General features: G+C 39.3%; 1 protein-coding gene across 2 annotated transcripts in view; it reads right to left on the bottom strand.

Annotated features, from left to right (window-relative positions):
- Nucleotides 1-12,307, bottom strand: part of LRP6 (LDL receptor related protein 6) — a 116,344-nt gene that overhangs the window by 28,988 nt on the left and 75,049 nt on the right. For both annotated transcript variants that reach the window (XM_053977922.1, XM_053977923.1), the window contains 2 exons: nucleotides 2,136-2,352; nucleotides 752-1,041 (listed from right to left, as the gene is read on the bottom strand). In XM_053977922.1, coding sequence (XP_053833897.1) covers nucleotides 752-1,041; nucleotides 2,136-2,352 — 507 coding nt within the window. The remainder of the gene's footprint in view (nucleotides 1-751; nucleotides 1,042-2,135; nucleotides 2,353-12,307) is intronic.

Genomic DNA, 12,307 nt, shown 5'->3' with positions numbered 1-12,307 from the left:
GCACGGAACACTACTTAAAGCAGCCAAATGAAAAAAATAGTGCAGGACAGAACAGCAAATAGAAGAAAACAACCAAACGACTGATAAACTCTGTAGCTTCAGTACTGATGGCTAAATTTAATTTCACTAAGCACAATCTCTTCTTGGACTTTTATTCAAAAGACTTTTTTAAACTCTGCCATCAGGATCAGCCTGCGATAGCAGATACAGCCAGAATTCCATTTTAACAATATATTAGAGTTTAGGCATTCCTTGATAAGCCTGAAAATGTTAGAATAGTACAGAATTCTTTTGGCAAACATGGGCTACCTTTCCATGTCCTCAATATTCCCATCTGCACACACTCGTCATACTCACAACCAATCAGAAGTTAACAAATCCCTGATTTTGGTTTACTTCCTAGTTTGAACACAACCTGCTAATTATGCCAGTTTGTGACAGCACACAGCAGGGCAGTTTATGTATCAGTCTTCATGTGTATCACTTACGCAGCTCAAAAGAATATCATGCTTAGGGAGTTCAGCCAAGTCACCACTTGCAGACTCATTTAAACTCTGTGTTTTCAACTACTGCGATTCTCCAATCGCAAAAGTCCGTAAGTTATTGTTGGCATATGTCTCAAGTCAGTTGCAGAAAATGTAATTAAAAACGAAACTCTTTCACATATCCCTTGAATTTTGTAAACCCCATTAATCAACCTACTCTTAAAGATCTCAAGGAGCTTAATAGCCAACATGGACTAAATCTCTACCTTCAGTGAAATGTCAGTCCAGTAAATGCGATTGTCTGTCACATCAAAATCCAGAGCAGAAGCTTCCTTGACCCCAGTGAGCGGAATAGCAACGTTGTTATTGTTGGTTTCTAGGGAGATGCGCCTGATGTCTGCTCTCCTGGAAAAGAGCAGGAAAGCTTCTGGCACGATGCAGGTCTTCATGTCGCTGATGAGCTCCAGGCCGATGGGGCAGGCGCAGCGAAGGCCTTGTGGTCGGTACAGACACAGGTGGCTGCAGCCGCCGTTGTCTTCTGCACAGGGGTTTGTACCTAAGCAGGCAACAAGAGGAAAAGCACCCATTGCAAACTGACTGCAGGTGAAAGGTGAAGCTAGTCCTCACATGCATCAGCCACACTATGAGTCCTCCAAACTAACATGCAGTTTTTCTCCTTGTATTCTCTGATCAAATTATTTTTCATTCATTTCCTGTAATCCTTTAGACAGACCTTACTCTCCTTGGCTGGAAAGCCAGTGATTGTTTTCCTTACACCAAGAAACAAACCCAGCACTAGGGAAAGGGATCTGGGCTTCAACAGCTACTGATGATCCCAATTCACAACACAAGCACTGAATGCATGGTAAGTGTATGTTCTGCTGCCTTTTACAGTACACTGGTCCAGCTACCTACCCCCTTGCATTCCTGCAGGTAAAAAACTTGCAGAACTATTTTCACATCCATTCAATGGTCTCTCCAGGATGCACGCGAAGCAGCTCTTTGCAATACTCACTTACATACCTGCACATGCTGGAAATTGAACTAAGAGAAGCTTGGCACTAAGGAGTTCAATTGGCCAAACAGTTGGAAACAGGGCTGCATTCAAAACATGCACATCTTGGGGCATTAGCCACACAAAGTTACATATCAACTACATTTCTCTCGTTTCCTGCAGTACAATCCAGACATGACAGCGAGAAGCTGCAAGCCGTATCCACATAGCAGGACACTCAAGTACTGTGGTGAGCTCTGTGATGCTACAATTATACTGCTACCAGTGCTTGGATAGCTTAGGATAGGCAATTTAAAGCTAGATGCTGCTTTTTTACACCACAAACGCCTACAGGGAAGGAAGTACTTCTAGGTATTTTTAAAGATTATTTTCTAATATTAACGTAAAAACTACTGAACGGATTAAAACTGGCTCATTCTTAGCTTTTGCATACTGGCAGCACATGTTCAGCTTGATATTCTTCCAAGCTACAGAACTTGGAAGCTCCTCACAGAAGACCTAACCCACCTTATCAAGCTGCACCCTGCAGTCATCATGCCATAGGACCGAATTCTGCCCATTTCTAAAACTCTGCAGTACAGCACTGCTGACATTTTCTAGCACATTCTCCCTTGGCTGATTAGCAGACCACTCACCGATGATCTGGTGGACGTTGGTGGCTTTCAGGCCCATCAGATCGGGTAGCTGGTCGATGATTATCTCTCTCTCTGCCGTGCACTTGTGCACACGCTCAATGCTGCGCCTTTGCCAGTCTGTCCAGTAAATGTAGTCTCCCAACAGAGTGAATCCAAATATATGAGGCAGCTTGTCCTCCACCAGGACTCTCCTACCAGTTCCATCAGCATTCATGACCTATGAATATAGACAGACTTTTCAGATATATAGAATAAACCTGCCACTATTTGGCAGATTAACAAACTAGCTGCTCTATGCTCAGACTTCAAATTAAAAAATAATCTCCTAGGCATTATAATGCTATCAATGTTACACGGTGCCCTAATAAAAAAGAAGAGACTCTTTATTAACAGGTACTTACTCTAAAAGATTTATTTACAAGTTTAGTCTCGTAACCAGATCGTAATGTGGAATTATGACACAATACTTGTTACCTTTGCTTTAGGAACTATTATTATGGTATAATAGTTACTCCTGTTATGACTCTCTCATTTCTGACATGAGTTTTGGTTTAATTTTAAAGAGGAATCACCGTGTTTTACACAAATGAAGACAATTTATAATGGCCAAAGAGTTCTGGCTCAGCATCTTCTAGTCCACAGTCCCTCCCAAGTGAGCTTTGCCCATATTACAGAGAGCATTAAGAGGAGACCCCACACAAATACTGGGAGGCAAACAGTGAAGAAGATCTACAGAGTATATTTATATTCCCCTGTCTGAATAAAGAATCAGTTTTACATTCTTCAAAATTAAGTACAGTAATTTTTTTTTACTACAAGGAACAGCTGTAGTCTGTAAATAATTACATGCCTTTGATCAAGACACTTGAATTTACTGTGTCATTTTTCTCTACTGCTAAAAAGGAGTAATACCTAACTTCCTTAGTGATGCACTGAAAGGATTAATTAAACATATGTATGCATGTTCAAGTGATCGAGTGCCTTATGAATGCCAAATATTATTATAAAATGTACCATACTGACAGGAATAGAGTCCCATGTTTTAAGACAAGCTTAAAATGGTTCAGTGCTGCAATTTTTCAGAAAAAAAAATCCTTCTGAAGTATTTCTACTTGTTTCAAGGCCACAGCTTAAGTTTACAGTATATATACCACTCTTCCAAAACCAGGAAAAAACCTCCAACCAACCTTAAATAAAAACTTTCAGAAACAATATGATTCATAAAATCCAAGGTAGCATACTAATACCTGAAACATTAAAGAATCCTTCCCACCACCCAAGCATGTTCTAAGTCAATGACTGGGAAAGGGGTAGTTTATTAAACCACTGTTTTCAAATCTCTCTCATGGAATTGAGATAACCACAAACAAATCTATATGGCTTCCTATCCTTCCCATGGCTCCAACCCAAAGACTTATGCAATGACAACCTTCAGGATCAACTGGTTTAGAACCTCAGACTAGACTGATGATAGCTGGTGGCCAGAATATCTTCCCAGATCACAAGAAATGCTACTTTGGAGCAACTCCTACCCAGGCATATATGAGAAGAAAGGAACAGAGAAATGGAACTGAAACACACACCTTTCCCAGGACACAGTATAATAAAATATTTATAAATTCCCTTTAAAAAGTGGAAGAAATGCTATAACTTTCACAATAATTCAATTTCTCCTTAAAACTATACCTTGTCCAACTTCCCAACATTTTGGCACTTACTCTCAGTATATTAAAATAGGAACTGAATCTTTTTGTGCACATTTCCCTAAAGGGATGCTGCATATTTGCTGGATTGTAGGAATAAGCTCTGTATTTACTTCTGAAGAAAGGTCATAATTACTTAATGGAATTAGCTTACCAAAACCCTTCAGTCCAGCAGAATATACAGCATGCTTCTATAAATGCACTAATGCATGTGTATCTCAAAAATAGATGACTTGTCTGTGGTGACTTGTTTCCTCCCTCCCCCTTAAACTACAGAGATAAGTCATTTGTTTGCAACTAATTAATACATGGCAATTAGTGCTTGCTGAGCAGACCAAGAAGATACACAGAATGGAAGGATGTTGAAAAATGAACCAAATAAAACCACACAGTAATAAGCAATAAAACATCACCATCACAAAGTAGCATTTTTTAAAATTACATTTTTCTTGCCTTGTATTTATAAAAGAAAGAAAATTCTCTATTTAAGAGAATTTAACTACTGGCAAAAAAATTAGTTGGAAGGTGTGTGGTATGAGATGAATTTTCTTCGGCAAACTTTAAGAGCTGTTCAAATAAGCTTCCCCCTATACTGAAAAGAGTCAGGCAAAGATAAGGGACTTAATCCTTAAGTGTCTGCTTTTAATTAATTTTTGGTTTGACACATAAAGGCTATTTTGAAAGATAGCTTTACACCTCCTAGACAAAACATGCCCCTTTCTGAAAGTATTTACATATACCTGCCACGCTGCTCCCACTGCAATTTTACCTGAGCACATCTGGACTATGTTGCCTAATATAAACATTTGCCCACTACCACCACATATATATATATTTCCATGGCACCATGTTGTCTGCACTAACTTTGGCTGCATGTTAGGTGATTTCAATAGAAATCAAACAGTCTGGTGTAAGGCAGAAGGGAAGTGGCAAGGGATGCAGGGGTGATACGTACAAGAAGAATAAAGCAAAAAGGGACAATCACTTAATAACTACTTTCAAGGGATTTCAGCCTCATCTTTTCACATACTCAAACTCAGACAACAACCAAGTCCCAGGCTATAATCCTTTCTGGATTCTCCACATGGATCAGCTCCTCACAGCGAAGCCCCACAGAATCCCACACACAATAAACCCACCTTCAGCTGCTACGAGGCAGTATCTCCAGAGGTTTATGCTGCTTTTAACCACAATGTGGTGTGAGTTTCACATTCTGAGGCCATTCTGAATACTACAAATCACACTGAGAATATAGGCTACAACAGGAAACAGATGTGGTGTAACCACAAACACCACCTTTACTGAAAGAGCAAGTAGTTCCATGAAAAAAAAATATTTAAAAGTGCAAAAATTAAATGGCCTCAGACAAAATGCCAGATATCCTGCTTGGAGAATAAGGGCTTTGTTTATCCTAAAATAATAATGAATGCAAACCAGCAGCCTCATGAACATACAGCTTATTCAAAGTAATTGAATTACTACTGAAAATGTAGTCACATTTTAAAATGTTGTACTTAGTGATCAGCAGGAACAATAAAATAACAACTCTGAAGCACTACTTTTCATTTAAATTTACAGACTGGAATACACAATGACATATTCTAAGGGTCTTTCTTGTTATTAGATACCTCACATTCAATTCGCTTCTAAGTACCAGTAATCACTGGGATAAATAGGCTAATGCAGTGAATTTACCTTTTTGATAATCTGGGATTTGAATGTATGGTAGTTTAAACTTGTCACTTGACTGCTTTAGGTCTAGAGTTTCATCATTAAATCTCTCTCATTTATGAAAGCCATGTTCAGCTCTGCATAGAGCTTGTGCTGGGACCCTGGCAGAACTGCAGACTAGCAGTCCTCTCAAGTCCAGTGCACCGAGGCCAGGGGCAGCAGAGACTGAGCAGATGTGCACTGGTTCATGTGCACAGCACTGAGGAGAAGCCCATCACAGAAAGCATCTGTCCCTGAGATGAAGCTGACAGAGTGCAGACCATTATCTTTCATCTTAACTCATAAGCAAGGTTGAATGTTCAACACAGAACGACAGAATCATAGACCAGCCCAGGTTGGGAGAACCCCTGAAAGATCATCTGGTCCATTTTTTGATGGGAAAGAAGCCTAGATAAGATTATCCAGCATCCTGTCCAATTACATCTTGAAAACTACTAGTAAGGGGAGGGACTCGACTACATGCCTTAGTAAAGTATTTCTTTCTTATATTAAAATGAAACCTCCCTCAAGGCACCTTGTACCAGTTGCCCCTGTCCTCTCCAGTGTGGTACCATCCATGTACCTGGACAGCCTCCCTCCTCCTTTCCTGAGTACTGGAAAAATGTGAGCCTTCTCTTCCCCATGGAGAAGAGACCAAACCCCTTCTGTCTTTCCTCACAGGTTGGGCTCTCATCATTCCTTTAGGTGCTCTCCACTCTCTCTGCATCTCTGTTGAATTTGGGGACCAGAGCTAGACACAGCTGTGTATGGCCTGAGTGGGATGGTCCCCATGGATGCAGCCCAGGATCCTGTTTGTCTTCATTGTACAGCAGCACACTGGCATCATTTGCCCTCAGTAAAGCTGCATTGGCTTGTGCCAACCACCTGCTTCCTTTGGCTTGCAGGTTTCTAGGAGAACTCTTTCCAGGGACTGGAATAAGACTAATGGGCCTGTAGCTTCCCAGGTCCTCTTTTGGATATACTGGTAAATAATCAGGGAGCAGGTTAAATATCATGCATGCTAAGCTCTTTCTCTGGCTGATAGGAGCAGAGGAAGTCAACAATCAATGAAAATTTATAAACAACAAATGGTAACACTATGTTCAAAAAATATATTACTTATGAGTATGGGATAGGCCTCTGTGATGGACTCTAAGTCCCCAGCTACACTACAAGATGTTGCCAAAACATTATTTCTTTCACAGACACACATGAGTAAAACAAAAATCCAACCTCCCCTAAAACAAACAACTCTTCCAGTAAAATCCGTAAGTTCCTCTAATTTCCGATACTTGAATCTAAGCACTGATTTTTAAAATCAACAGCCTGTTTTTGGACAAACAACAGATACCTTAGCTGAACTTCAGCATCTTTACTAGCACCAGCTTACTCATTCTCAGAAAGGCCAGAAGACTTCACTTAATATGCAGGACCTCAATTGCTCTGCTCAAGTACTACTGCCATCACTGCCCCAGCTCTACAAAATTTGTATCAGGCATCACAGCTGGAAAGCATCTTCCCCCACTGAGTCACAGGAAGGATGCAATTGTAGCATTCATCTGTCTTCTGGAAGGATAAGGAATTAGAAAGCCTTCTGACCCTGTGGCAATGCTTTGCATGTCACATGTCCTACAGGTGCAGAGCACACTAGCCTGTTGTTTCCTTGGAACATGTTAAAATATACTCTGGATATATAGGTATAGTTTACCTTACAGTATGCACAAAAGCCCTGACATTTGGCACAGGCTTCTATGATGGAACTGTCACCCCCCCCCCCCAAAAAAAAAAAAAAAAGCTAAACTCTTCCTGAGCAGATCTTAAATTCTTAATTCATTCCAGTGACAACTTGGGTTTCTCCCAATAGTTTAAAACCAGCAGAAATAATCAGAAAGCATTACACCTTCACAATTTCAACATGGGTCATGCTAATGCACCACAGGAATAGATACAACTTAGAACGAGGTAAAAAGGGGAATTTCTCATGAGTTTGATCATTAACACTGATCTACTTAAGATGCTTGCAAGAAAGCATTACTGTAGAACACCCTGAAATACTGAATTCAATACAAATGCCCCAGATATTCCAATATACCATGGTGAGCAAGGCTTGCATTATACCTGAAATAATTTAGGAATACTCACACTCAAGGCTTAGTTACTTCAGCCCTGATTATGCAGAGGTAAATACCTGCATGTGCTGTTTGATACAACAAGTGACAACTCAGTTCATGGCAATGCTAATCAGGGATATGACTGTTCATTGTCTACCTAAATGTACATGAATCTTACTTTACAAGGAAAGTAAGCTTAATTAGATTTATTTGGTTAAAGAAAAGAAAAGAACCTTGGGCAGCATCTCTCTTAAAAATAACTCAAAAAGATAGCTGGAATGCCTTCTAACCATTATTTTTGCATTTTTTCGGACTCTGTTTAAGAACAATGTATTTTCAACTTCTCTAAGTAGCATAAAACAGACTGGAATGATTTTACTGTTATGGCTGCAGCAATATCATATAATTAACACATATAATTAAATGTATTTACTGCAAAACAGCTGCTCTAAGAGTGAAACAAAGAGATATCTTGTCTAAATTTCCCTCTAAAAATAGTCTTGATCAACTATAAGTGAGCAACTGAAGCTTTCAACTCAGTTTGAAGAAATTATTTTGTCAGTGTCATTTACTTACTATTAACAGCATTTCTCCTCAATTCTAAAACATTAAGGAATGAAATGGGAAGTCCTCTCTTCATTGTGGTGAAGAATCAGCTGAGGAATCAGCAGAAAGGTTCCCTGAAACCCTTTGGATTTGCTTCAGAAACCAAATGCCTCCAGCCAAGTCCATGATTTCTTACTGTTAATTGTTTTATAATAGCCATTAACAATTCCTAATTTAACAGTTGTTCAGTTTCCTTTAGAGCTCTAACAATTTTTCCGAAGAATTCAAAATATATTTTTTCTGAGCATGGATAATATTCCTAATAGGACTGCCATGAAGATAAATATGTACAAACAGTACAGAGATTAATTTCATAAACACCCTTTCTATCAAGCTACACACACTGCTGTAAGTTCATTTCTTTCACAATAAGACAACTTTCTTAGCTCACTGACCAATGCCAACAGCAGAAATGTTTTCTCTGTGGTGGAATTTAATTTTAGAAACAAGTGATTCAGTTTTTAATGCAATGGTTAAAGTCAGGTAAAGTTACAAGTAGGCAAGGAAAATATTTTAGAACCATTGTGGCAATCACAGATAACATCTCCTAGGCAATCACATGCAACACAAAACAACTCCTGCATTTGTAAAGAAAAGGCTAAGACAAAAAAATGAGCCAAAATGATAAATAAGATGAGAAGAGAGATTTTCATGGGGGGGGAAAAAGGAGCTCCCCTGAAAAGATTCAGTGGTAAAACAGCTGACTAAAAACACTTTACTACAGAGATTAATTTTGGTATGTAATCCAAAGGGTGGAGTGGCAGCAGTCAGGGAGCGTTCTGTTACCTGGGCATAGGCTGTGGGGGCAGCAAAGGAAACTAATGACTCCATTTTGCAACTTACTATTTAGCAACTAAGACCTGTGAGCAGCTACACACAACACTTTGCAGAATGTAAACCAGACTAGCCAAGACCAACCTGAAACCTCACAGTGGGTTTGGGGGAACAGTTTTACAAGATTAAGTTCAGCATAGCAACTTCTGATGGCTCTTGCATGTGGGCAAAGCCTCTGTGCTCTTCTTTCCCAAGGTCCTTTCTTTCAGTGCCTTGCACCAGAAACTTATTTTTCACCTGTTCTCTACCTAACCTGATGTTTTCCAGACTCTTTAATAAGTGACAATAATTGCTTTTTATTGAGGGGAAAAAATGTGGAAAGTTTTCTACTGTTCTACCAAGTCCAGGTAGTTCAGGGAATAGTGCAGTGAGAGACTCAGCCAGTTATGAGACACATTTCATTTCTGGTGGCAGTAAGCTTTCATGTTGATTCAATTGCTCCTGTTCACTAAATCACTTCGATTCCAAGGGTCTTGCATGTCCAAGAGCTTGGCTTACCACAGACTCTTTGCCACACTACAAGATGATGCATGGTACCAGAAAAGATGTTCAGGTTAAGACTACAAAATCTCACAGCAAAGTAAGAAGCCTGTGTGAAGAAAGCTAAATCATTATTGAGAGCGATTGGAGGTCAGGTGAATACTTCCAAAAAAGCTCAGGTCCAAGATCAGTACGAGGTTTTGTACAGCAACACAACTCAGCTTGTGAAAAGGGGAAAGAAAGACAGAATTTTGCAGATTGAGGGATAACAGTGGATTGACAAACAGTACTCAGCTGAACCAGAAACATAGACAATAGCTCAGTATCTCTTCACATTTTTCCCCACCTTGCCATAAAATATTTGAAGTATGTCAGACTCAGCCGAGCTGATGACTGGCTGTGTCGGTTTGAGGGATTTCAGTGTTTTCCCTTAGGTAACCAATACTGGCTGCTAGCAGAGGCTTGTTGCTTTCTAGGTGAGACACCTGCATAAACCAAGATACAATTTCCTAACTCCAATGTGAAAAATCTGGGAAGCATGTACAACATATGAATGTAGATCCAACAGTTATACTCCAATCAGCTGCATGCTGGGCCATGGGGACCATGAGGCTTTCAGAGCTATCAGCAGCAAAGCAGGACTGCTCATCTTTTAGCAAAGGTTGTAAGAAATGTCTCTGAATTCCCAATGTGAGCCAGGTCAGCACAACTTTCTGCTCAAATATGTCTCGAGCATGGGTATTTGCCTCTGACACAGTGATTCCAGGCTCTCCTTAGACATCACAGAAAAAAAACCAGTCCTTTTAGAGTAGGACTCATCTAATCTATTCTTAACTTTTACAGTGTGGAAGTGCAGATTTCCAACATTTTTATAAAGGCAACATAAAGGAACTTAAATGAGCTGAATGTATCTACATCTCATGAGACAAAACCCACTATAGATTTCAGGATGAATTGCAGATCTATGACAGAACCATTTGAAAACTGAATGCCAAAATCTTCTCCACATAATTTTTAGGGCAGTAATTTCACTTAGAAAAGTACCATCTTTGGTACTCAGATCAGAGAGTCAAGTTACTTTTTGGCAGGAGTTCTGGCTCCATCTCCCCAAAAAGCTTCCTTCAGTAGTCTCTTTGGTAGGAACCTCTCCCTGTCCCACGAAGCATGACAGTCTGTGGATAGCAGATCCCTCAGGACTTCTTGGAGAACTCCTCATCACAAGTGGCTTGTAATGTAAGGTCTCAATAATCATACTTTTCATATCTGGGTTTTGTTTAGGTAATCTCAACTTATCAAAAGTAATAAAAAGTTAACTTTTAATGTTCCAAATTTGAAACTAGCATGGATGTTTTAAATGCTTCTTCTATTTTATTTTTGCAATAAAACACCTGGAGTTGACTACATGATCTTTAGAGGTCCCTTCCAACCTTATGATTCTGTGAAAAGGTACATCTCTAAGTGACAATTCTGTATCCCCATGTTCAAAAATCAAAGTAAAAAAAAGGATTTTTTTTTTACACATAGTAACAAGCTTACAGTGTCAGGAGGTCCTAACTCAGCATTGGAGTCCATGACCATTCAAATCCTTGTATCCAGCTCTGCGACAGCCAGGAGACCTTACTAATATGTTGTCTATGGCCGTCGTTTGTTTGCTTTTTAATAATCTTTAACTATCTTGGTCAGCATCACAAAATTTAATTCTTCCTTAAGTTCATTCAGAAGTTCAAAAGAAATCTCTCAAATTAAAATTACACCAAGTATAAACTAATACTGGTTTGTTGTTTTGTTTTTTTTTAATAAATCCTTACTCTACTACTAATTTTAAAAACCTATATTTTTTTTTCTTAATACAGGCTTAGCATGTGTTAAGAAATAGCTGGAAATACCCCAACAAAGTAAGCTTTAAATTTCTGAAACTGGGATGGAGTACAGGGATCTGTACCTACTCTTTACAGTATATACTTGTTCTTTTGTTGAATTAAATTCCCAAGTTCCACAACTATCCAAAGCAAAAGTAAACAGCAAAGCAACTTCAGGTATTTGTTTCAACTACCTTACTTCTCATACGTCCAAAAGTTTAATGCAAGTACACAAAAGCAGCTGTGTTCAAGAGCTAGAAATATAATGGATTCTGCTTCTCAGTTTTCAAACCTGTGCTTCAAGTAGGCTGGATGGGGTAGGATCAGTAACCAGGCTTGCAAGTCATCAGCATTTCACAGTACAAAGACTAATGGTATGAGACAAAAATTCTCAGTCAGAAAATAATTGGTATGTACTTAGAAAACAAAATTTCCTTATTAGGGTGGCAGTAAAATTGAGGGAGTTGTCATCGGAGGAAAATATAGCCCTGCAATTTCAGGATTAGAATATGAATTAGAGCGTTCTCTAGATGCCAGACTATTAGCTCCTAGGTCAAAGACAAAAATGTCCTCTCTGTTCAAGATTTCTGTGCTCTATAAAGTCTTAGCAGCATCTGCTTTTCTGTTGTCCAGCAAGCTGAGTTCTGAACACTGGTGTGTACTTAAGCTGAAAAACAGCAGGATGTAATACTTTCCATATTAATCATGAGGATTAGAGACAGTAATGCTAGGCATGGCTAATAGATTTGGGAATGCAGAAACAGTTCAAGTTGGAGCTGCACTCAAAAATCACCAGATAATGCTTGGATCTGAGCAGGAGGTACATCCTTTCTTCACACTCACCACTAGTAGGTGTTAGTGGGTGTCAT

This window comes from Vidua macroura, chromosome 5 (genome assembly GCF_024509145.1).
Source record: "Vidua macroura isolate BioBank_ID:100142 chromosome 5, ASM2450914v1, whole genome shotgun sequence".
NCBI lineage: Eukaryota > Metazoa > Chordata > Aves > Passeriformes > Viduidae > Vidua > Vidua macroura.
The sequence above is the reverse complement of the archived record's forward strand: the minus strand, read 5'-3'. Positions and strand labels throughout refer to the sequence as shown.